The 21,192-nt window shown below is 38.5% G+C and overlaps 3 protein-coding genes across 4 annotated transcripts; all 3 read right to left on the minus strand.

Annotated features, from left to right (window-relative positions):
- Nucleotides 1-913: 913 nt before the first annotated feature.
- On the minus strand, nucleotides 914-4,209 carry LOC306742532 (uncharacterized protein; the record flags this gene model as incomplete). The annotated part of the gene is made up of 2 exons (XM_079224923.1): nucleotides 914-1,009; nucleotides 4,111-4,209. 2 exons carry the CDS (start codon nucleotides 4,207-4,209, stop codon nucleotides 914-916), a joined length of 195 nt encoding a protein of 64 aa, XP_079081049.1.
- An 883-nt stretch (nucleotides 4,210-5,092) lies between these two features.
- On the minus strand, nucleotides 5,093-10,577 carry LOC306742869 (phosphatidylinositol transfer protein beta isoform-like). Of its 2 annotated transcripts, none has more exons than XM_079225314.1 (7): nucleotides 10,509-10,577; nucleotides 9,835-9,918; nucleotides 8,602-8,679; nucleotides 8,388-8,498; nucleotides 6,165-6,287; nucleotides 5,592-5,660; nucleotides 5,093-5,502 (listed from the first exon to the last, which is right to left on the minus strand). In XM_079225314.1, the coding sequence occupies exons 1-6, from the start codon at nucleotides 10,572-10,574 to the stop codon at nucleotides 5,607-5,609; spliced, it is 516 nt and encodes a 171-aa protein (XP_079081440.1). In that variant the 5' UTR covers nucleotides 10,575-10,577; the 3' UTR covers nucleotides 5,093-5,502; nucleotides 5,592-5,606. The 2 variants fall into 2 exon arrangements, with proteins under 2 accessions (XP_079081440.1, XP_079081441.1); XM_079225315.1 differs by lacking the exon at nucleotides 10,509-10,577 and adding an exon at nucleotides 10,009-10,043.
- Nucleotides 10,578-11,287: 710 nt separating this feature from the next.
- LOC306742533 (phosphatidylinositol transfer protein alpha isoform-like) lies at nucleotides 11,288-15,928 on the minus strand (the record flags this gene model as incomplete). The annotated part of the gene is made up of 5 exons (XM_079224924.1): nucleotides 11,288-11,298; nucleotides 11,412-11,503; nucleotides 12,034-12,179; nucleotides 14,095-14,125; nucleotides 15,915-15,928. 5 exons carry the CDS (start codon nucleotides 15,926-15,928, stop codon nucleotides 11,288-11,290), a joined length of 294 nt encoding a protein of 97 aa, XP_079081050.1.
- Nucleotides 15,929-21,192: the final 5,264 nt, after the last annotated feature.

A 21,192-nucleotide genomic window follows, 5' to 3' on the forward strand; every position in this document is an offset into this window, starting at 1 on the left:
ATTTTCTAAGAGCAAACATGTCCCTTACTTGAGCCATAAAACATATTTTTAACAGTATTTGGAAACATTCATTTGAAAAAAGTAATTTACCCACATTTCATGTTTCATCCCATGTTTAGGTTATTTCATTTTGCCAAGTCATAACCTGTAAGTAACCACAAAGATATGCTTAATATTTGTTTATTTCATTTAATTATCATTACAAAACTCATAACAGGGTGGACTGGACGTAACATGGTGGAAATCATATCAGTGAACAATATATGTCATTAATGAAGGCAATTCATTTACATTTCACATACTAATACAATATAACTCTCATTAAACTATTAATTATGAACAGACGGATTTAGGTTCAAAAGAAAAACAGGCTACTGCAGTTTAGCTACAAACACTTGGACGAATATGGAAGTACAACATTGAACTGAACATTTTGGTGGAAACATTGGCTGAACTTTCTAACTGTTTGAGAGCCAGAATGAAAACAATATTAGTGAATCAAAGAGAGAAAGCTAGGTCAACAAAAGGTAAAATATTCACGTCCTAAAACAAAGGACAGAATCCCTGCATCTCAAAGAGATGAGATCACTAGAAGATGATGTTGAAGAAGAAAGAAGGATGGAGATAATTAACCAAAATTATTTTCTCAGGAAGTAATGAGTTCAAACTGGAGAGAAAACGTTGCTTAAGAGAAAGGAGGTTACATATTTCCCTCAGTTTCACCACCTATGATAATTCAGCTCAACCCATAGTGCTGCATAGGGTACAGGAAATACTTTGACAATTTAAAACTATTATAATTCATGTATACATGGCAATACATAATACATGAGACAATATCAGAGAAACACACACCAAAGATAAATCAATGTGTAGGTTCATCTGAGCTGAACTCCACGACTAATTTGTTTCTCTAGTGGACAATTAAATGCCGTTTCATAGTTTGCTTCTGGCTAAATGATTTACCACAAACTGAACAACTAAATGGTTTCTCTCCTGTGTGGATAGTCATGTGAGTGTTCAGGTGTGTTTTTACTGAAAATGTTTTCCTACACAGGGAACAACTAAATGGTTTCTCTCCTGTGTGGATAGTCATGTGAGCATTCAGCTGTGCTTTTCCTGAAAATGTTTTATTACACAGGGAACAACTAAATGGTTTCTCTCCTATGTGGATAGTCATGTGAGTGTTCAGGTGTCCCTTTTGTGAAAATGATCTACCACAAACTGAACAACTAAATGGTTTCTCTCCTGTGTGGACAGTCATGTGAGAGTTCAGGTACCACTTTTGTTGAAATGTTTTCCTACACACGGAACAACTAAATGGTTTATCTTCTGTGTGGACCCCCATGTGGTTGTTTAGGTGTTCTTTTCTTGAAAATGAATTACCACAAACTGAACAAATAAATGGTTTCTCTCCTGTGTGGATAATCATGTGAGTGTTCCGATGTCCCTTTTGTGAAAATGATTTACCACAAACTGAACAACTAAATGTTTTTTCTCCTATGTGGCGAGTTGAGTGACGTTTCAGATTTCGCCTGTATGCAAATTCTTTACCACAAACTGAACAACTAAATGGTTTCTCTCCTGTGTGGGCAATCATGTGAGTTCTTAGAACACTATGGAATCTAAATGTTTTGTCACAAACCGAGCATTTAAATGGTTTCACTCCCGTTTCGGATTTAGTGTGTTTCTTCAGACGTACCTTGTGGTCAAAGATTCCAGCACATTCAGGTTATCTGATTGATGTATTTCCAGTACTACAGTTCACATCACTTACAGGTACTTCATTGTTTTGTAGAGGGTTTAAATCTGACTGAGGTTCCTGAGTCTCCACCCAATCTCTACTGTCATCAGTCTCAGGTTCAGACGAGTACACAGTCTCTAGTCCTGGATGTCTTTCTGGATCCAACTTCCTGTCTGGTTCTGGTCCTCCACCATCCGCTCCATCAGCTTCTGTTTCCATCTGATCAGCCTCCTCCAGTCCTTGAAGCTGCTCTCCCTCCTGACTGATCCAGAGTTCCTCCTGTTCCTCTTTAATGTGTCGGGGCTCTGGGTCCTCCTGTTCCTCTTTAATGTGTGGGGGCTCGGGGTCCTCCTGGTCCAGACTGGAGCTCCAGTCCTGCTGCTCAGAGGGAACCTCTTTTTTAACCACCAACAGCTGCTGGACATCTGATGGAGAACAATACAAATAATAATAATACAAAATTATAAAATCTCATATTAAACTCTCTATTATTCAAGAGGTCTATCAGTGAAAATACTGTGAATTAGTTGTAAATGAGAAAAGCATAACCCCTAAAAAAAGATGCTGCTGCTGTCAATAATTGTCCTTTTATTTTAAAAGAAAGCAACATAATAAAGCCTTGGACTGCAAAAGAGGATGAACCAGTCATCCCACCAGGGAAGTTCCAAGTGAAGCAAACGCACCCTGAAGCTGGAGAGCAGAAGATCTGTGCAAGCAAAACTAAATCTGAGTACATGTTTCCAGTTTGAGCACAAATCAAAGCACAAGCCGGGACTATTGGAGTGTAGACAGGGTTTAGAGGGAGAGGCTGAAGAAACTCTGAAGGAAATTACAAGAACACAGAAAGAGGAAGAAAAACTGTGACCTCTGAGATGTAGTACAGTAAAGTACAATATGTACCTCTAAGATGTACAGTAAACATTACAATATGTTCCTCTAAGATGTGCAGTAAACATTACAATATGTACCTTTAAAATGTAGTACAGTAAAAGTAGAATAGGTACCTCTGAGATGTAGTACAGTAAAAAGTATAATATTTACCTGTGAGGTGTAGTACAGTAAAAGTGCAATATGTAACTGAGATGTAGTACAGTAAAAAACACAACATGTACCTCTTTGAATTAGAGAATTAAAAAGTACAATATGTACCTCTAAGATGTACAGTAAAAAGTACAGCATGTACCTCTGAGGTTAGCTGTAATACAGTAAAAGTACAATATGTACCAGTGAGATGTAGTACATTACAAATACAATATATACCCCTAAGGTGTACAGTAAAAAGTACAATATGTACCTCTGAGATGTAGTACATTACAAATACAATATGTAACTCTGAGATGTAGTCCAGCAAAAGTACAATATGTACCTGTAAGATGTAGTACAGTAAAAAAGGGACAATGTACTGTACTAGTACTGTAAAAGTATGATTTGTACCTCTGAGATGTAGTACAGTTAAAGTATAATATGTACCTCTGAGATGTAGTACAGTAAAATGTACAATGTGTACCTCTGAGATGTATCGTAGTAAAAAAGTATGAACGTTTAAATACTTCAGTACAGTACCTGCAACTCTACCTCAGTACATGATGTGAATACCTCAGTACAGTACCTGTAACTCTACCTCAGTACATGATGTGAATACTTCAGTACAGTATCTGTAACTCTACCTCAGTACATGATGTGAATACTTCAGTACAGTACCTGTAACTCTACCTCAGTACATGATGTGAAAACCTCAGTACAGTACCTGTAACTCTACCTCAGTACATGATGTGAATACATCAGTACAACACATGTAACTCTACCTCAGAATATGATGTGAATACTTCAGTACCTGTAACTCTACCTCAGTACATGATGTGAATACTTCAGTACAGTACCTGTAACTCTACCTCAGTACATGATGTGAATACTTCAGTACAGTACCTGTAACTCTACCTCAGTACATGTTGTGAAAACCTCAGTACAGTACCTGTAACTCTACCTCAGTACATGATGTGAATACTTCAGTACAGTACCTGTAACTCTACCTCAGTACATGATGTAAATACTTCAGTACCTGTAACTCTACCTCAGTACATGATGTGAATACTGCAGTACAGTACCTGTAACTCTACCTCAGTACATGATGTGAATACTTCAGTACAGTACCTGTAACTCTACCTCAGTACATGATGTGAATACTTCAGTACAGTACCTGTAACTCTACCTCAGTACATGATGTGAATACTTCAGTACAGTACCTGTAACTCTACCTCAGTACATGATGTGAATACTTCCTCTAGAACTGGTTCCATCAGTTTAAAGTGATGAAGAAACAAACAGAACCAACCTGCTCTTTGTATCCGGACTTCCGGGTTGAAAACAGCGTCCAGTAGTCTCCGTTGCCGCTCGTGCTCCTCTATTGATCTAGAAAGTTCCTCCTCGTACTCTGTTATCGCTCTTTCAAACTGGACTTTAGACATTTTCACACAACGACAGAAACGTTTTCTCCACACAAACTCCGTCACAAACCCCGTTTCCTCTCCATTAAACTGGGACGAGCTGGGTCGCTGATTTCCGTCCCGGTCGGTCTGTTTATAGCATGCTAAGCTAACTTCAGTATCTCTGTAGGCTACCGGGAGATGAGTCAGAGGAACAACATCCGGGAACAAACATTCGCAAAACAAAATACGGAAGTATCATACACTTTAATTTGACAGAGAAGTTATTAACAACCATAATCCAAACCCCATTGGGAAAAATCCCAATCTTGTTGTCAACGGAACAAGTATAAGACTGACTTCCGGGGTAAAAAATACGCCACCAACGTATTCATTCATTTGATTCATCTTATTTTTTTTATTACATGTGAATGTGTATTATTCTACCTACATTGTATTCTCTTTGCAGCTATTTTAATATTTTTTATTTGTACATTACAATTTATCAATACAAAATAAAAATAAAAACTGCAAAAGGGACTCAATTTTAACCAGAAAAAAAAGAAAAGGCATAGAAGGAAGGCGCTACATTTTCTCAAGTATTTCGGACGCTGGTCATTTTGATGAGTGATAATTTGTGACTACAGCAAACAATAAATGTGACATTTTCACGTTTGATGTCAAACATGTACTGCAGTTGGATAGAGTTGGGTGTTTGCTCACTAATATGAACTAGAAGTACAATCTACAAATTTCCTCCAAAACAGGAACAAATGCGTTGTCTTAAATATACTGCATAATTATATAACTCATAATGTTCAAATCCAGTTTATTTCATTCATCAAAGGACAAGATTGAAAAAAAAGTGCAAAAACAGAACATTATCATCACAACACTTTGTATGAAGCTACAACAAAACATCAGGTGTAGTCAGACCAGATTTTTATTATGCTAAATAGGATTGCATGTATCTGAAAATACATTATGTAATAGTGTTTACATAAATCATAAGCTGTGTTTTTATTGTAACATTTGAAGCACGGGAGGGTCGAGGATCTTCCGGTTTGACAAAACAGAGAAAGAAGTGCAGGTAAAAAAAAAAAATTACGACATAAAAACGTAAAATAAAAAACATAAAAGCTGCTGTAGTCATATTCAAATGTAGTCGATAAATACACACAACTGCTTTTCAATAATGAGCTCTTATTAAGAGCAAATTTTGTTCGGATGCAAGTGTGGTATTCTTGATTAAGGCCGTCAGGCTGTTCCAGGTTCGGTGAGCAGAAAGAGGAACTCTGCTGAGTGAAGTCGAATCCTCTCGTTATCGTGAAGTGACTTGAAGAGAAAAAAGAAAAACAAGTTTTTTAGACGATGAATCGTAAATTTACATACATTTTCGGCAAAGACCAGAAGTTAATACTCACGGGTTTGTGAGCCGGTCAGTTGCCGTCATCGATGGCTCCCAAGCCTTTACAGTCACCGCTCACCCTCATCTGTGACACGGAGAGACGGGAAGAAAATAAATACGGGAGTCCTTTGATTCGGCAGGAATATCGTGAAGATCACGGACAGAAACAGTCATTTTAATTTTAAAAAATGTGTTATTACTTTTAACCTAGAACTATTAACAATATTTCCAGTCAAAACGAATTAAAATAAATTATTTAAAAAATTTAGATCATATTGTCGTTTCTCCAAACAGTTTATTTATTTAAGTCCTTCCATGCGATGGCTCTCTTTTTGACAGCCAAAAGTATTATTTTTTTATGTTAAAAAGTATAAAATAGTACGACATAAGAAATGTCAGAAAGTCATATTATGCTATAAGAAATGTTAAAAAGTCATAGTATGACAGAAGAAATGTCAAAAAGTCATAGTACGATATAAGAAATGTTAAAAAGTCATAGATGATATAAGAAATGTCAGAAAGTCATAGGATAAATAAAATAAAATAAAAACGCAACAGGTTTCACTGGAGAAACCCCGGCTCCCATCACCTTATCCAGCTCGTCCTTCGTCTCCTCCTCCATGCGTCGGATGTCGTCCATCGACAGGTCGATCCATTTGTCGATCCAGCAGAACAGCTGTCTGTGGAATTGGGTGAACAGACGCCTCTCCATCTGGAGGTAATATATATATATATATATATATATATATATATATATAATATATATATACATATATATATATATATATATATATATATATATATATATATATATATATATATGTATATATATATAAGGCATGAAAACGGGTCAAGGGTGAAAAAGGTGAGAAGGATATTACCCCTCTAGGGGGGTCCGGGGGCATGCTCCCCCGTAAGAAAAATTTAAATATTCCATATTTTAAAGCATCAATCTGATGCATTTTGAGATGCATTTTTTGCCAACCTGGGGAGAGCTGGAGAAACTTAACTTTAGCCAAATTATTATGGCCTCCTTATTAAGTATAATGCAAGCCATTTCATGCCAGCCTGTCACTGGGTCTAACATTTACAGTCAGACCTGCAAACTCATGAGGGGTGAAAAGGTGAAGGGCAAGTCAGTGCCGAACAGCGTCACTCGTTGAAAAGCTGACAAACTATGATCATTATGGGTTTTAATTCTTCTTTTGTCAATACCCAAGTGTGCCCCAAGGGCTTTTCTTTGAAAAATAAGGAAATTTCTAAGTGACCCCAAACTTTTGAACAGTAGTGTGTGTGTATATATTTTGTAGACGTAATACTTAAAATATGCAATACTGCTATACCAGGGCTCTCAAGTTTTTAAGACAGGTAAGCGTGACATCTCTCTCTCTCTCCCCCCGGACGGAGGCGGCGGCGGGGGAGGGTGGGGAGGGTGGCGGAGGCACGGCCGGGATTACATTTCACCCAGATACAACAGATACGTTTTTCTGATTGGCTATTCGTGTCGCCCATCTCTTTCTATTGATTGAGTGCTGGGGATTCGGGGGAGACGTGCTTGATTCCTCCATGGTGAGGGCAGCGCGACCAGGTCATGTTTGCGCGCTGCGGCACATTAAATAGCCTAGAGTTTTTTTTCAGCGTGAGAAATACGATGTGTGGCGGGAGGGCGTGACTTAAGACCGAAATGCGTGACAGTCACGCTCAATGTGTGACACTTGAGAGCCCTGGCTATACTATACTGAATATTGTTTTGCTACTACATTTCACTTCATAATAGTACACTTATATGCCATAATATGTATAATGTACCAGCCTTTTTATGTGACCATATTATGCCATACTGTTACACTACTTTACTTTGAGGAGACGTCACTGTTAGTCTAGAACACTGAATAATGTTTCCACCAGTAAACCTGAACATGCACATCTCTCTGTCTGACAGTGATTATAATCACAAAACTATACTATACTATATATATATATATATATATATATATATATATATATATATATATATATATATATATATATATATATACATATAAACAGTAGCCCGGCCACCCTACGGAGGAAACTCATTTCGTTTTTTTTATTAAAATAAAAGTTGGATAAAATCTCCATTGTCCTCTCCTTATATGTAGTCAGGTGTCGGTAGGTAGAACTGCAGTGCCGCTGACTCGCCGCTCTCCTGTCTGACGTCACACGCTGCCACGGACTCGCCGCTGCCAGTAATCTCACTCGCTGTCTCTCCAACAACGTTAGCTAACGTGTTAGCTAGCTGACTAGCTTGCTATTATTAAAAACTAACTAACAAACTAGTCAGCTAGCTAACGTGTTAGCTAGCTGACTAGTTTGCCGTTAAAAAACTGGTGGGAGGGAAATGAAGTCGCTGTAGACATCTTAACGCTGATTGGCCAAGACTCGACATGTCAAAGATCTTCTATTGCTAAGATGATCACGACCTCAGTTTTTTCCGTGTCCCACTCCAATCTCAGAAACGGCAGACAGTTGACCCCCCCTTCTCTCTCCCAAAAACAAAAACTCTTCGGATCCACACGCTTCGCGTAGGTTACCTATTTTGGTTTCAAAACGGCGAATTTCGCCGAAAGGTGAGGGATTTTCATGTCTGATATATATATTAATACATGCAATAACAGTTATTCTGTATATATAATATTTCAGTTCTTGTGGATTCTTTAGTGCTCATTTGCTTATTTATTTATAAAAATACTAAGTCTCTTGTTTGCACTGTAAATCCTGTTCATTTATAATAATAAAGGCCACCAGGAGGAAACGCATCCTAAAGACGTACCTTTTGAATAATTTTCTCCACGGTGTCCTGAATTCCAAACCACTTGAACTCGACGGAGACGAGCTTGTAGGCGCACATGTGCGGACAGTCGGGGTTGTCGGCGAGTTCTTTCTGCGGACGCAAAGAAAACATAAAAAAAACACGGAAAACACGACGTGTCCACGCTTCAGCGTTTTAATTCTCCTTGAATGAAGCGAGCCGCGGGGGTCAGTACCTTCCAGTTGGGTCCCAGGGGACCTCTGCCGGTCTTCTCCGACTTAAAGATGGCCGGATCGTGATCTGGGTTGTATTCCTGAAGAATGAAAGCAACCGACACAGTTCAGTGAGGTCACATGACAAACAGGAAGTAGGTTTTTCAGAAGGTTAATCATGGCAGATGTTTGAGATACAAATTTTGATTAGATTTAGTCCAATTGTAGTCTGTTTTTATCCTTCATGATTTTCATTTTTTTGTCATTTTCGTTCTTAAAAACTTTTAATCCAGTTTTAGTCGACAAATAAAAAAATCATCCAGTTTTAGAAATCATTTAAACACTTTTAATCCAGTTGACAAAAATCATTTAAAAACTTTTAATCCAGTTTTTCGACAAAAATCATTTAAAAACTTTTAATCCAGTTTTAGACCAAAATCATTTAAAAACGTTTAATCCAGTTTTAGTCGACAATCATTTAAAAACTTTTAATCAAAGTTTTGGCGATGGCAACTCAAACCTTTAAACCAGTTGTAGAAAACAATCATTTTAAAACTTTTAAGACAGTTTTAGAAACCAATCATTTAAAAATGTTTTATCCAGTTTTAGACAATCATTTAAAAAAATGGATTCCAGTTTTAGTCGACAGCAACTCAAGACGTTTTAATCCAGTGTTCTTTGCTGACAATTTAAGTTCAGTTAACTTTAAGTCATTACTTTTGGTCAAAATGTTTTGTCAGCTATATCTAATTTAGTCATTTTTATCTAATTTCATTGAACCAAGATGGTTTATTTGGTCTCTGTCGAGTTTGAGTGAAGTTATGATGTTATGAACCCGAAAGCTCTTATGCTGCGTCACACCAAACGTGATACGATTTTTCTCGCGCGACAACAAAAGGGTGTTCACACCAAACACGAGCTTCTCAACGCTGACACAACTCTAAATCACGTGATTTTTTTTAGAGTTAGGAAATTTCAACTCGCGCCGCGTCCTTCGCTCTGTTCGCGCTACGCCTCAAACGCATCAGTCCGGCAAAAATTTTGCGTCTTCGCAACCTATGTGCATCGACTTTGCATGTAATCTACTCACGCGAATAATTCACGCCGCGTTTGGTGTGAGCACGGCATTAGAGGTCAACGGCGAAACTCACACAACCCAGAGTTACAATGCGTAACTAATGTTTATTAGACCGATTGATTGGCAGCTCGATTCTAAATCCAATCAGATGTTTAAACAGTTGAGTCGTTGCCCATACCTTTGGACTTATGACACTTCTGTCAGCAATATCAATGTCAATAACCGTCCTTTTCTCCAATTGGCTCTTGTCCAGTCCGTGTACCTGCAGAGAGGAAAAAATCTAAATCAAACCGTACATTTTGGTTCAGTTTAAATATCATATCATAAAAACCGCCAGTGCAACATAACGGACCTCATTATCCATCGTGAATGACGTTAGCTTCAGAACAGTTTTTCCTGCAATCAAAACATCAATCATAGATCTAATTTAGGGCAATTTGAGCAACTTTGCATGTAAACTATTTCTAAAGTAATTATATAATAAAGTAACCTGATCTTTATCTGCAATGTGAAGAAATGCTTCATATAAACACAATGTGGCCTTCTATTTCTGAGAAAGGACAATAAATATCTATAAATCTTTTATTAATAGTTTAATATATAGACTTTTGTATAAAATAAGTGTGTATTTTAGGATATTTTTGACAAATCCCGGACCCCAGATTGGGAACCTCAGCACTAGACAACTAATCACTCATCCAAGTTTCTCTCCTTAATGAAGCTACATTGGTTATTTTAATACATTCTATAGCCACAGCAATAAAACATCACAAGAACAACAAACAAACATGTTTATTTTAACGGGATGTTTTTAACCTGTATGGAAGGTACTTGTAGGGTCACGTGACTTACATTTTCCTGCTCCCCCATATCAGGCTTGTGCCAGGTCTCGATCGTCAGAACGAACTTTTCCTTCATGTAATCATTCTATAAAAAGCAAGAGAGGCTCGTCAACAACCGTCACAGTTTGTGAAGTAGCTTTACATCGATGTCCAAACGTTACGTTAAAAACATACTTACTGTGACGACTGCAGCAGAGCACACCGGGGAGAAAAGAGAAGAGAGAGAAGGGTTTTAGATGATGCACGGATTCCAAATATCAAGCTTTTCATTTGTGTATGCGTCTCTGATAGAGAACTGTCAATCATATTGTAGCCCCGCCCCTAAAGCGTCCCCTGCTTTATGGTCTGTTTGACTCTAAATGACCATAATTTACTAAATGAACATCATGCTGTATTGAAGAAGACTTGAAACTAGAGATTGAGACATAAACTCATGTTTACAATGTTTACTGAGGGAATAAATCAAGAGAGAAGTAGAGTCATTTATATAGACTTCTATACAACCAGAGGAGTCGCCCCCTGGTGGTCAGGAGAGAGAATGCAGCTTTAACACATGAAGAATAGGCTTCTATACAACCAGAGAAGTCACTCCCTGGTTTTGTATATTAGGTTGTGGCTTTATTTATTGTATTTTATGATTGACTGAATAAAACACATACTACATACTACTATTGTGAATACAAATATACCTCTAGGCCCAATGGCCTTCTTTTAATTATTTGGATTAGATTCTGATGAAAACACAAGCTCTCGCTGTATCTGATGTCTCTGTGTCACACTTCATTAAAATCACTGGGTTTCTACTCGTGAAACACACATGAACTCAAACTCGTGTCACCCGACACGTTGTGTGTAGCGTGTTGTGTGTAGCGTGTTGTGTGTAGCGTGTTGTATGCAGCGGGGTGGGACTCACCGGTTTTACAGTACGGATACGCATTCCAGGCCTTCTCGTGCACCAGGAGAGAACCTTTCGGAGCGAGCTTGACGAGGATATCTGGCACTTTGCTGTGGAGACAAACAGTGTCAGAAAACACCAAAACGCTGATTCTTGCAGCTGAACGTTTCCACACAGAGATTTAAAGACATAATGGACACATTAGCCATTTAAATGTATACGATTTTTACAATGACAGTGAAGCATTTTGCACAAAAAGAGAAACTAAATTCAACTTTGAGTAGAAAAGCGTCCGACCTCACAAGCTGTTTTTTTTGCTGGATAGTCGCTCCAGTAAATAACTTTACCAACTAGGGCCGTCACGTGTGTGATTAAACTTTAAAATCTAAGGTCTCGATTTGATTCTATTTAAGCTTCCTTTTGTTGTTTCAAGCCCCCCAAAACTGTAATTTTTTACGAGGTGCACCTGAATGCACCATGAAGACACACAATTGATTTTAAAGTCACAATTTGATTAAATGTAAGCGTCATTTTAATTAGACGATGGAGCCTCCATTCATGAAGAGCAGGTCGTTGGTGATATTCTCAAGCTACACGGTATGAAGCATGATATTTATTCATCTTTTCGTGCACCGCTCACCTCTTCAGGTGGTAGATCTTGTGGGTGTACTGCCCCTTCTCTCCGTCCTTCTCGTAGGGCTCGTTGACCACCACCTCCACACCTTCGCCTCCACCCGTCTCACTCTTACTGACCTCCGCCACCGCGTACAGCTGGCCCACTTTGTACTGGGAGGAGGAGGAAAAGGATGGTTAAACAATCATTAACTCAATCAATGGCCCAGTCCTGAATAACGACGAGTTCAGAGTCGAAACTGAGTCGAAGCTCAGCGCGAGTCAGTGAGCAGGGACTCAGGAATGCGACTCGACGTGAAGAAGCAGCTCCTCGGCGCCGCCGCGGTTAGCAGCAGGAGTTCCCGAGCAGAGGACGGGACGCAGCGAACAACAAAACAGGCTGTACTGTGAGGTCGGGAAGAAAAACGTGTCCAGGCAAAGCACCGTCTGTCAGAGGGAGGATGACAAAAATGTTTAACCTGCTTGAGGTTTACGCATAAATACAAGGTGTGGGACCTGAACGCTGTGTTGAACAATCACTGGGATCAGATCTTGTGCTGCTGGAGCATAGGATGTAGTATCATTCAGTTGCATTCTGGGAAAGTGCGTGATCGGGCGTTTTTTGTTTGTTTTTGGCCTCGACTTTCAAAACTTTTATGAGTCACCTAACTTCATCAGTACCCATATGATATGGATTCATACTGCGCGATAGATGTAAAATTACAAACGTATGTAGTAGTCGCACATCTGACAGGACTGCCCCTCCTCCTTCAGATTCTTGTTCCAGCTCGTTAGTCGTAATTGTGACACGACTCATTATTCCGGACCGAAAAGGGGTTTAGAAGAAAAGCCGGTCGTACGAGTGACTATACGACGTAGAGAAATACCGGCTTCTGCTTTGTGTTCAGCAAATGGAGAAGAAAAAACAAAGAGCACAGTGGTGGGCGGAGCGAGCAAACAGCACTACTTAGCTAACGAGAAAAGAAAGAAGGGGGTGCATGAAAACCCTGAATACAGATCTAAGGCGCGAGGCCGAATGTTAGAGCAGCCGGTGAGTAAACAGTTCTGCAAGGGCATCTGAAGGAAGCGACGACGCGTCCGGGTACAGAGTGTGCCGAGCGGCAGCCGCTCAGTCTGCAAGCCCCTCCGCTGCCTTATGCCTTTAAATCGTCTCCACGGGACGACAGATGTGATGCTAACGGTTTACAGCGAAGTAGAAACTCCATAAATGTAATAACTGGTATTTCATTTAAACAAATAACTTCACTTTTTGGACACAAAGTCAAACGTTGGATGTTGAAACTTGTCTATAATTAATCATCTGTGCAGATGTCTGAACCGTAGACTGATGTTTTGAAGTCTCCACTTTGGGATTTTGACCGTCGCCATCTTGTTTTTTGCAACCACTGAACTGAGGAGAGACGTAGAGATGCTGTATATACGTCTCTGGTGTCGACCTGTCAATCACCTTGTAGCTCCGTCTTAAATCATCCTCTTCTTTATGGTCTGTTTGACTCTAGATAACCATAATTTCCTAAATGGTCATCATGCTGTATTGAAGAAGACTTGAAACTAGAGATTGAGACAAAAACTCATGTTTAGAATGTTTGCTGAGGGAATACATCAAGAGAGAAGTAGAGTCATTTATATAGACTTCTATACAACCAGAGGAGTCGCCCCCTGGTGGTCAGTAGAGAGAATGCAGCTTTAACACATGAAGCATAGACTTCTATACAACCAGGGGAGTTGCCCCCTGGTGGTCTGGAGAGAGAATGCAGCTTCAACACGTGAAGCATAGATTTATATACAACCAGAGGAGTCACCCCCTGGTGGTCTGGAGAGAGAATGCAGCTTCAACACATGAAGCATATACTTCTATACAAACAGAGGAGTCACCCCCTGGTGTTCAGGAGAGATAATGCAGCTTCAACACATGAAGCATATACTTCTATACAACCAGAGGAGTCGATAATGCAGCTTCAACACATGAAGCATATACTTCTATACAACCAGAGGAGTCGCCCCCAAGGTGGTCAGGAGAGAGAATAAAAATCGGGAACATTTACACAACATAAAAACGAGTCCTTACCTCCTCCACTGAAATGGGCAGGACAATTCGACTGCAAGAGACAGAAAACAAAAAACACATTAAACAAGATATTAGGGCACAGATATAAAATATATATATAAAAACGTAATATAATAATATATATATATATATATATTTATTTTTTTTGGAATGTGTTTACATGAATGGCTATTTGAAGTGAGAGAAGTTAATATATTTTGTAGTTGTTGTTTTTTGTAGTTGTTGAGATTAAAAATCTCCTTTACATTCCGTCCGGTAGACAACAAATAAATAAATAACGCCCATAAAGTTTGAATACTCACAACTCTGTAATGATCATGATGGCTGCGGTCCTAAAAGCAGAGCGAGAGAGAAGGAGCCGCGAAAGAGCCTCTTTGCAGCCGACAGAAGACGTTCAAGGGAGCGGGGCCACCGCACCTTCAGTTTCAGGTAACAATAGGTGTTGCTCCTCTGTGGTTGCCCAACAGGTCAGTCCACAAAGTCGTCTGCTGTACTTAATTATCGAGCAGACACTCCTGTTCTCTTTGATTAATACAGGGAGAGTGTGACCCGAACACAAAATACATAAATAAAAAACACACGTCTATACAAATGATTATGTTTATTTTTTCTTCATATATTGATCATTTTTTCTTCTTCTTTCAACATGACAATGAATATACTGTGGTACAAGACACAAGAAGGAAACTAAATATACAATATAAGATCATGAAAATACACATTCTCGTGAACGTCCGATGGGGAGGGAGGAGAAAAAATAAAATAAACTGGAGCATGGTAGGTATAGAAAAAAAGCTGGGTACAGATAGGAAGGGGGGGGAATCCATTGAGGTTCGCTGCCTCTTATATTTCAAATTGCACGGCAAACCCACAAACCATTTTCTGAATCAGTCACGTGGTATGGCCGGCTCGCGAGGCTTTGAACGTCACCACATACGTCACCGACACAAACCTCGATACGAAAGGACACATCACTACTATTAAGAATAAAAGGTTATGAACCAAAGTGATGAAACTGGAAGATATTGTTGTCTCACAGTCTGTAAACACGTTTGAATCTGTTGGTACGAACATTATGTTTCGGTACAAAAAAATAAATAACGACAACCTGTAAACACTTTGTCACAATGTTATGCCAAGTAATTGTGTTTGAAAACATCTGATCTAATTAATTAGAAAAATAAAAAGACTTTTATAAATAGCTTTATAAAAGTGGTTCATATTTAGTGTTAGGATTTCTTTAAACCACTTTATTTCATTTTTAAACGTGAACGTGTTACGGAGTAACAGGCGGCCCTGTTAACTGGAGACTTTCGGCCAAAAGGCCTCCACTAGAGTACCCGTAGCCAGTTTGATGTATGCTTTTTTTTATGACTTTGACCAGCACTGTGTAGCGAATGTTGTCCTGTGTGTCGTGCAACAGCTGTGCGAGCAGCGGCGCTGCGATTGACAGGAAGTCCAGACGTTTGATTTAAACGCGGACAGCGCATTTCAAATTTATTCGGTCCAGCAGGTCCTTGTGGTCCAGGTCCACCTTGAACCACGAAAACATAAAATTCTAAAACCTTTTTCTAACCAATAACAACGTCTTCAAAGATTTGCAACTTACATTGGTCAGACTGTTATTTCTTATGATACATTTTAAAAGAATAAACTACAAATATAGAATATTAGGTTGCACCTAAATACCCATTGAGGTTACCGATATTCAATTTGGATAGAGATAAAGAACAATGAACAGACGGGTCAAGAACTTTCGCTGCTGTAATGACAACTTGTTATTCATGTTCTTGATATGTTCGTTCTATTCTAGAACTCACCTGCTGGCCCTCATGGTCCCCTTTTCATCTTTTTTTTCAATTTATTTAACCAGGAAAAGCCTCATTGAGATTAAAAATCTCCTTTACACGAGTGTCCTGGCCAAAACAGCAGTAGCACATTAAACAAAGTTTCAGACATACAACATAATACAGTGACAAAACATTTTTAGATCACAGCATGAGTAAAACCAAAACTAAGACTTGTCATGACAATAGCTGTCATGATAACAGCTACTCATAACAACCATGTTGATTTAACACATTTACAAATATCACAGTTAAAAGTGGAACAATAGGCGTAGTAGCTGAAGACTCACAGCTATAACAGCAGGTTAGCTTTATCTTTAAACATATTTAAACATTTATCTGCCAGATTAAATTATAAAACGTTTAAACACTTAAATATGACATGAGTAAAGGTATGTTTGCACAAGAGATATGAAGAATTTAAAAAATTGAGCTTACATTTTTCAGCTTTAGAGCCATATTTTCACTTAACACTTTTGCCTTTGGACAATGGTGCCTCATTATATAGAGAGCTGAGATTGTTCTGTAATTTTTGATATACAACACATGTCCACTCTGTTACCGGACATTTACACACTCTATTTGTGTTTTTAATACACAGGTATTGGAATAATTGTGTAATAGTCCCTTACTTTAGCCTTAAAATATATTTTAAACAGTATTTACAAACAAGCATTTATTTGACAAAAGTTCTTGTGTAATTCTGTAATTTACCCATATTTCTTGTAGAATTGAAAGGAATTTTACCCCATTTTTAGGTTTTTTCATTTAGCCAATTCATGACCTGCAAGTAAGAACAAAGATGTGCTTAATATTTGTTTATTTCATTTAAGTCTAATAAAAAAACTCAGATAACAGGGTGGAAATCATATCAGTGAACAATACATTTAATTAATGAAGGCAATTCATTCACATTTCACATACTAACTATAAATGTAACTTCCATTAACAGCCATTAATCATGAACACACAGATGTAGGGTCAAAATAAAAACAGGCTGCTGTAGTTTAGCTACAAACATTGGGGAAAATATGGAAGTAAAACATTGAACTAGTCATTTGGTGGAAACATTGGCTTAACTTTCCAACTGTTTGAGAGCTACAAAGAAAACAAATAGAACAGATTACTTGACTAGCTGTTACAATAGTAGTGAATCAAAAAGAGATGTATACATGGCAATACATAATACATGAAACAATATCAGAGAAACACACACCAAATAATGCAAATTGATGTGTAGATTCATCTTAGCTGAATACACTTGTTTTGGAATCGGACAGTTTTTAAGTGATTAACCGTGTTCATTTCTGATACTCATTAATACACTTGAGATTTTTTTGACATAACCGAGACAAGAGAATCTTGATGAGCAAACTCCACGACTAATTTGTTTCTCTAGTGTGGACAGTTAAATGTTGTTTCATATATTGCTTCTGTCTAAATGATTTACCACAAACTGAGCAACTAAATGGTTTCTCTCCTGTGTGGATAGTCATGTGAGTGTGCAGGCTTTGCTTTCGTGAAAATGTTTTACCACAAACTGAACAACTAAATGGTTTGTCTCCTGTGTGGCAAGTTAAGTGATGTGTCAGAGTTTGCTTGTGTACAAATTCCTTACCACAAACTGAGCAACTAAATGGTTTCTCTCCTGTGTGGGCAGTCATGTGAGTGTTCAGGTAACACTTTTTTCTAAATGTTTTCCTACACACGGAACAACTAAATGGTTTCTCTCCTGTGTGGATAGTCATGTGAGAGTTCAGGTTTGGCTTTCGTGAAAATGATTGACCACAAACTGAACAACTAAATGGTTTGTCACCTGTGTGGCGATTTAAGTGATGTTTCAAAGTTTGCTTGTGTGCAAATTCTTTCCCACAAACTGAACAACTAAATTGTTTCTCTCCTGTGTGGACAATTATGTGACGGTTCAGGGATCCTTTTGTTGAAAATGTCTTCCTACACACGGAACAACTAAATGGTTTCTCTCCTGTGTGGATATTCATGTGAGTGTTCAGGTGTCCTTTTCCTGAAAATGTTTTACTACACACGGAACAACTAAATGGTTTCTCTCCTGTGTGGCAAGTTGAGTGACGTTTCAGATTTTGCCTGTCTGAAAATCCTTTACCACAAACTGAACAACTAAATAGTTTCTCTCCTGTGTGGATAGTCATGTGAGTGTTCAGGTTTTGCTTTCGTGAAAATGATTGCCCACAAACTGAACAACTAAATGGTTTCTCTCCTGTGTGAGCAGCCATGTGATACTTCAGGAAACACTTATGTTGAAATGTTTTCCTACATACGGAACAACTAAATGGTTTCTCTAATGTGTGGACAATCATGTGACCTTTCATGACTTTCTTTCGAGAAAATGATTTACCACAAACTGAGCAACTAAATGGTTTCTCTCCTGTGTGGCTAGTCATGTGATACCTCAGGCTTTGCTTTCGTGAAAATGATTTACCACAAACTGAACACCTAAATGGTTTCTCTACTGTGTGACTAGTCATGTGATAGCTCAGGCTTTGCTTTCGTGAAAATGATTTACCACAAACTGAACAACTAAATGGTTTCTCTCCTGTGTGGACAATCATGTGTATGTTCAGGTGCCACTTTAATCTAAATGTTTTCCTACAGACAGAACAACTAAATGGTTTCTCTCCTGTGTGGATAGTCATGTGAGTGTTCAGGAATGTCTTTCGTGTAAATGATTTACCACAAACTGAGCAACTAAATGGTTTCTCTCCTGTGTGGGCAATCATGTGAGTTCTTAGAACACTATGGAATCTAAATGTTTTGTCACAAACCGAGCATTTAAATGGTTTCACTCCCGTTTCGGATTTAGTGTGTTTCTTCAGACGTACCTTGTGGTCAAAGATTCCAGCACATTCTGGTGAGCTGATTGATGTATTTCCAGTACTACAGTTCACATCACTTACAGGTACTTCATTGTTTTGAGGGTTTAGATCTGACTGAGGTTCCTGAGTCTCCTCCCAATCTCTACTGTCATCAGTCTCAGGTTCAGACGAGTCCACATTCTCTGGTCCTGGATGTCTTTCTGGATTTGACTTCCTGTCTGGTTCTGGTCCTCCACAATCCGCTCCATCAGCTTCTGTTTCCATCTGATCAGCCTCCTCCAGCCCTTGAAGCTGCTCTCCCTCCTGACGGCTCCAGACTTCCTCTTTAATGTGCGGGGGCTCTGGGTCCTCCCGTTCCTCTTTAATGTGTGGGGGCTCTGGGTCCTCCTGGTCCAGACTGGAGCTCCTGTCCAGCTGCTCAGAGGGAACCTCTTCTTTAACCACCAACAGCTGCTGGACATCTGTTGAAGAATTAAAAAAATACATCCATACGTCTTATGAATCTCTTATTAAACTCTATCATTCAAGAGGTCTATCACTGAAAAAACTGTGAATTAGTTGTAAATGAGAGTAGCATGAACACTCAAAAAAGATGCTGCTACTGTCAATAATTGTCCTTTTATTTGAAAAGAAAGCAAAATAATAAAGCCTTGGACTGCAGAAGAGGATGAACCAGTCATTCCACCAGGGAAGTTCCAGTGAAGCAAACGCACCCTGAAGCTGGAGAGCAGAAGATCTGTGCAAGCAAAACTAAATATGAGTTCATGTTTACAGTTTGAGCAAAAATCCAACCACAAGCTGGGACTATTGGAGTATGAGGCCAGGGTTTAGAGGGAGAGGCTGAAGAAACTCTGAAGAGAAATCAGTAAGTAATGATTAGGGATCGGTATCTGGGTTTTTTCTGATAAAGGTGCTAAAGCGATAACGGTGCCTAAACCCATTTTTTCATCTTCAAATTGAACAATATATTAACTGTTTAAAGTACACTATAAATATACAGTACATGAATAAATACAAAACACTTGACTTCAAACTACAGCTTCAAACGTTTTAACTCCACAGTGAAAAAAAAAAAAAAAAGAACAGACAAGCATCAGGTGGCCTGATAGGGACCGTGTGCAACAGAACTCGTTTGATTCCACAAACTCTGCTGCTTTACTGGACTACACGTCATCATTAATATCAACTATGAGAGCTTTTTTCCAACAAGCCGAGGACGGTCGGCAAAAGCTCCTGCACTCATGTCTCCCCAGCGATCACTCTGAGTGTGCGCTGGCAGCCCCGCCTCTTTGAGCCCCGCCTAAAAATTACAATATATACCTCTGAGGTGTAGTACAAAAAAGGTACAACATGTACCTCTTTGAATTAGTACAGTGAATAGTAAAATATGTACCCCTAAGATGTACAGTAAAAAGTACAATATGTACCTTGAATATGTAGTACGGTAAAACGTACAATATATACCTCTAAGATGTACAGAATAAAGTACAATATGTACCTTGAATATGTAGTACAGTAAAAAGTACAATATATGTACCCTCAAAGATGTACAGTAAAAAGTATATGTACCTCTGAGATGTAGTAAAATAAAATGTACAATCTCATCTCTGAGATGTACAGTAAAAGTACAATATGTACCTCTGAGATGTAGTACAGTAAAAAGCACAATATATACCTCAAAGATGTACAGTAAAGTGTATAATATGTACCTCTGAGATGTAGTAAAGTAAAAGTACAATATGTACCTCTGAGGTGCAGTTCAGTAAAAAGTACAACATGTATCTCTTTGAATTAGTACAGTAAAAGTTAAATATGTACCTGTAGGATGTAGTAAAGTAAACAAGTACAATATGTATGAGATGTAGTACAGTACAATATGTACCTCTGAGATGTAGTTCAGTAAAAAGTATGAAGTGTTTAAATACTTCAGTACCTGTAACTCTACCTCAGTACATGATGTGAATACTTCAGTACAGTACCTGTAACTCTACCTCAGTACATGATGTGAATACTTCAGTACAGTACATGTAACTCTACCTCAGTACATGATGTGAATACTTCAGTACGGTACCTGTAATACTTCAGTACAGTACCTGTAACTCTACCTTAGTACATGATGTAAATACTTCAGCACCTGTAACTCTACCTCAGTACATGATGTGAATACTTCAGCACAGTACCTGTAACTCTACCTCAGTACATGATGTGAATACTTCAGCACAGTACCTGTAACTCTACCTCAGTACATGATGTGAATACTGCAGTACAGTAGCTGTAACTCTACCTCAGTACATGATGTGAATACTTTAGTACAGTACCTGTAACTCTACCTCAGTACATGATGTGAATACTGCAGTACAGTACCTGTAACTCTACCTCAGTACATGATGTGAATACTT

Source organism: Taurulus bubalis, assembly GCF_910589615.1.
Source record: "Taurulus bubalis genome assembly, chromosome: 10".
NCBI classification, from domain to species: Eukaryota; Metazoa; Chordata; class Actinopteri; order Perciformes; family Cottidae; genus Taurulus; species Taurulus bubalis.

What these genes read in the sequence shown, in the direction of transcription:
- LOC306742869 (XM_079225314.1), bottom strand. Translation starts at nt 10,574, where the DNA reads ATGAAGGAAAAGTTCGTTCTGACGATCGAGACCTGGCACAAGCCTGAT. An exon ending in CCCTGGGACCCAACTGGAAG is followed by an intron (nt 8,499 to 8,601) that starts GTACTGACCCCC and finishes TTGCGTCCGCAG; the next exon opens with AAAGAACTCGCCGACAACCC. An exon ending in TGGAGAAAATTATTCAAAAG is followed by an intron (nt 6,288 to 8,387) that starts GTACGTCTTTAG and finishes TATTACCTCCAG; the next exon opens with ATGGAGAGGCGTCTGTTCAC.